General features: G+C 46.7%; 1 protein-coding gene across 1 annotated transcript in view; it reads left to right on the top strand.

The window, feature by feature from the left end:
• FKBP1B (FK506 binding protein 1B, 12.6 kDa) overlaps window positions 1-3,751 on the top strand; it is a gene marked incomplete at its 5' end in the record, with an annotated part of 44,344 nt that extends 40,593 nt beyond the window's left edge. Inside the window, 2 exons of the mRNA XM_009876384.1 lie at window positions 34-146; window positions 3,322-3,751. Of these exons, the coding sequence (XP_009874686.1) occupies window positions 34-146; window positions 3,322-3,450 (242 nt within the window). The remainder of the gene's footprint in view (window positions 1-33; window positions 147-3,321) is intronic.
• Window positions 3,752-3,754: the final 3 nt, after the last annotated feature.

Here is a 3,754-nt window from a genome sequence, read left to right as displayed (position 1 = left end):
CTCGGAGTGAAACTGTGTGTCTTGTTTGGGCAGGAAGGCTGCAGAATGGAAAGAAGTTTGATTCCTCCCGAGACAGAAACAAGCCTTTCAGGTTCAAGATCGGCAGGCAAGAAGTCATTAAAGGCTTTGAAGAAGGTGTTACACAGGTACAAAGAAATGATTCTGGCTGAACTTCAAGCTGGCTGAAGGGGGTGTGAGCACAGCAATGTCTGGTGCAGTGGTGACAAGATCAAGTGGAAAGCACAGTGTAGGATACGGAGTGGTTTTCTGAAAGCGTGGTCCATTTGAGCACAGTATTTCCTGTAGTTCTCCTCTGTCCATCCAGGGACATCCCCTACTCATGAGACTTTGCATGTGGCATGCCTTTGGAAGGGGAGAGGTAAAGTCCCCTTCCCAGTTGTAAATATGCCACATAAGTCCCATCCCTTTCCACAAACAGACCATGGTGGCCTCTAAAATGTTCCAGGTGGCAGCACTTTATGGAGCAGCCTCTATTCATTCAGCTATTCCATAAAGGTCCAATCTGCTGGTTTTGGTGGTGTCAATGACTAAGCTACAGATTTTGACCCTCACTGAATAAGGTACCAAACTGGACTGTTAAATTTTTATGACTTCAGGCTCCCAGCTACAAAACTTAACATTCGCTGACCAACCCTACGCTGGGAAAAAGGGAACTGCCCTCCATTAACTATAGTTTGAGTGCCAGCGCAGTAAACCCTAAAAGAGCCTCACTATGCAATTTATTGCCAACTCTTGCTTTTTGTCTACAGTGTTGGGAGGGCCCAATGTGTGAGGAGTGTGACCAGGCTGCTCAGGCACAAGAGTAAATGAGGTCAGGATGCAGATTTTTCATGACTCCCCATTTCAGGGTTGTAGAGCTCAGAGTAGGAGAAAACTGCTCAAACATTTTTATTGGAACAACTACAACAGGAAGAATTTCATATGCTTAAATAGAGAGAAAGGAAGAGTGCAAAATGAGAAACAATCCACTGAGGAGTGATGCAACCATGCTTTTCCAGAGAGGGATGGAGAAGAAAATGATTTCCAGCCCTGGAAAAAGCAACGTGAGCATTCCCTTCTCTCCAGCCAGAGAAGGAGAAATCTATTTGAGGAATACTAGCGTCTCTGAAAAACATCCACCTTCCTCTCAAGCATTTGAGTTATAACCTATTGCACTAAGAATAATAAGAACATATTTCCATTGTAGAGTCTCAGTCACTAGAAGGCAAAGGGAAATTTGCTTTGCAATAAAGCCTGAGAGGATCTCAGGACTCCACTGCAGGTAAAGCAGTGGCAACAAGTGCTGGGTGAATCAGTTTTATCCCTTCCTTGGCCACTCTTGTTCTGACTCCTGGCCCTTAATTACTAGATGGCCAAAAGCCACTCCAGCGGCAACTCGCTGCCCTCCTGCTCCACCTCGTGGATCACTGTCTGAAGTGAAGTTTGTGGCTGTCTCCTTGCTCACCAGGCTCTCGAGGGATTTGAGGAGTGTGATTTGCACAAGGCACTTGGAAAAAGTCCGTTCGCTGTGCCTAGCATGTAGATTTTTTTCAAACCTTGGTTTAATGACTGTCAGATGTCAGCAGCGTCAGCATTTCTCTGCTCAACTTCTGACAGTTCAAGGGTGCCCCATGCCTAAAGCCCGTGCATGACTTACCAGCTGTCTGGCTTGGAGGAACCCATCAGAAGAGCAGCCAGCCTGCCCCACGCAAACCCCCGCAGGGACCATGGGAGGTCATCTGCTCTTACACCCTCAGCCTCATGGAATGAATACCCCCTGAATGTTGGAAAGTTCATATTCACATTTTCCTTATTCCTAAAGTGAGGAAAGCTCTAGCTTTGGCATATTTTATAGGACCTTAAAAAAAAAATCAATGTTGTGTCATCTGTAGTCATAGAATCACAGAATATTAGGGGTTGGAAGGGACCTCAAAAGATCATCTAGACCAGCTGCCCTGCCAGAGGAGGATCACCTAGAGTAGGTCACACAGGACTGTGCCCAGATGGGTTTTGAAAGGCTCCAGAGAAGGAGACTCCACAACTTCTCCAGGCAGCCTGTTGCAGTGTTCTGTCACCCTCATAGTGAAAGTTTTTCCTTACGTTTATGTGGAACCTCCTGTGCTCCAGCTTGTACCCATTGCCCCTTGTCCTATCACTGGACATCCCTGAAAAGAGCCTAGCTCTGTCCTCCTGACGCTTCCCCTTGACGTATTTATAAACATTTATGAGGTTACCCCTCAGGCTCCTCTTCTCCAAGCTAAAGAGACCCAGCTCCTTCAGCCTTTCCTCATCAGGGAGATGTTCCACTCCCTCCATCATCTCTGTGACTGCGCTGGACTCTCTCCAGCAGTTCCCTGTCTCTCTTGAGCTGAGGGGCCCAGAACTGGACGCAATATTCCAGATGTGGCCTCACCAGCTAGTGAAGTGCCCAATTTTGGGACAGAAGTCAGAGGTAAAAATCACTGCTTCAAATCAGGGATTGTTTCTTGGTTAATGAATATTCAGTCACCAGTGCATGGTGCATGAATAGTTGTCTGAGAGCGCTGCACCCCAAAATAGTTTGTTGGAAGAGCAGGGATTTGAACCTTGATATTCCAAATCTTGATAAGCACAGTTACCTCCAGAGCTAGTCTGAAGTGAGAGAAATCAACATTTCTGTCCTGGGGGTGAGGGCTCTCTGCCGGAATAAGCAACACCTGAGGAGAGACATCTGTCCTCAGGCTTGGGCTAAATTTAGGCAAAAAAGTACCTCTTTTCCGTAGGATTGCATCAGTGTTTGCTTTGTACCTGCCCAGCAGCAGAAAGTTGGGTGCCTACAGCGTTAATGTTTAAGCAGTGGTTTTGAAGTAGTCCCTGGTGGTGGCTGGAGAAGGAAAACTGTTGCTGAGTGCATTTCAGAAGCTGAACTGCACTGTATTTCAGCATTGACCTCTCATCAATACAAAGCTCTGGTCCTCTCTGTTACTGAGAGCTTTTTCCTAACACCCGCTGATGGTTTTACGTTTACCCTGCGCTCCCCAGAAGGAACTCACACCTACAGCTGGTTCCAGCGCAGGCAGAATGGACCAAAGTAAGCATTAAAAAGCCTTTGCGTGACTCCCGGGCTGGCTCTGGCAACTTAAATACTGCTGTGAGAGGCCAGAGAAGTCAGGAGACCTGTGTCTGAGCTGTTTGTGGTAGCTTCGGCTTGAAGCTTCAAGTCCATTGGTCCCGACTCCCCTCAGTTCTCTAAATCTGCCATGTAGTGATTTGTTCCTTGTTTTCCTCCTAATACTGTGTTTCTGTCTTCTCTTTTCCTTTCTCCAACATCCAAAAACCCAGATGAGCTTAGGACAAAGAGCAAAGTTGACCTGCACACCTGAGATGGCCTACGGAGCCACAGGCCACCCCGGGGTCATCCCTCCTAATGCTACTCTCCTCTTTGATGTGGAGCTTCTCAGGTTAGAGTGAATCTTCTCGAGGGAGGTGGCTGGAGACATCTGTTAATAACCATCCGTTCTTTCTCGCCTTGCCAGCAGCAGGAGAAATCTTCACTGGAATCCCAACCTTCCCTGCTCAAGCTGCCCTGTCAATAGCGCCTGCCGTTTGGTTCCTTATGCCTTCCTTCCCTTTTTTAACTTTGTGGTGTCTGCATTTGCCTTTTATTGGAAGCTTTGCTTTGGGAAAAATGTCAATCGTTATAACCTTTTCAAGTTGTACATTTTATTTAATATGCATGTAAGAATTCACAGTGCTGACTGAAATATATATAAGT

This window comes from Apaloderma vittatum, unplaced genomic scaffold, assembly GCF_000703405.1.
Source record: "Apaloderma vittatum isolate BGI_N311 unplaced genomic scaffold, ASM70340v1 scaffold14599, whole genome shotgun sequence".
Lineage (NCBI taxonomy): Eukaryota > Metazoa > Chordata > Aves > Trogoniformes > Trogonidae > Apaloderma > Apaloderma vittatum.
This window is presented reverse-complemented; position numbering and strand designations above follow the sequence as displayed.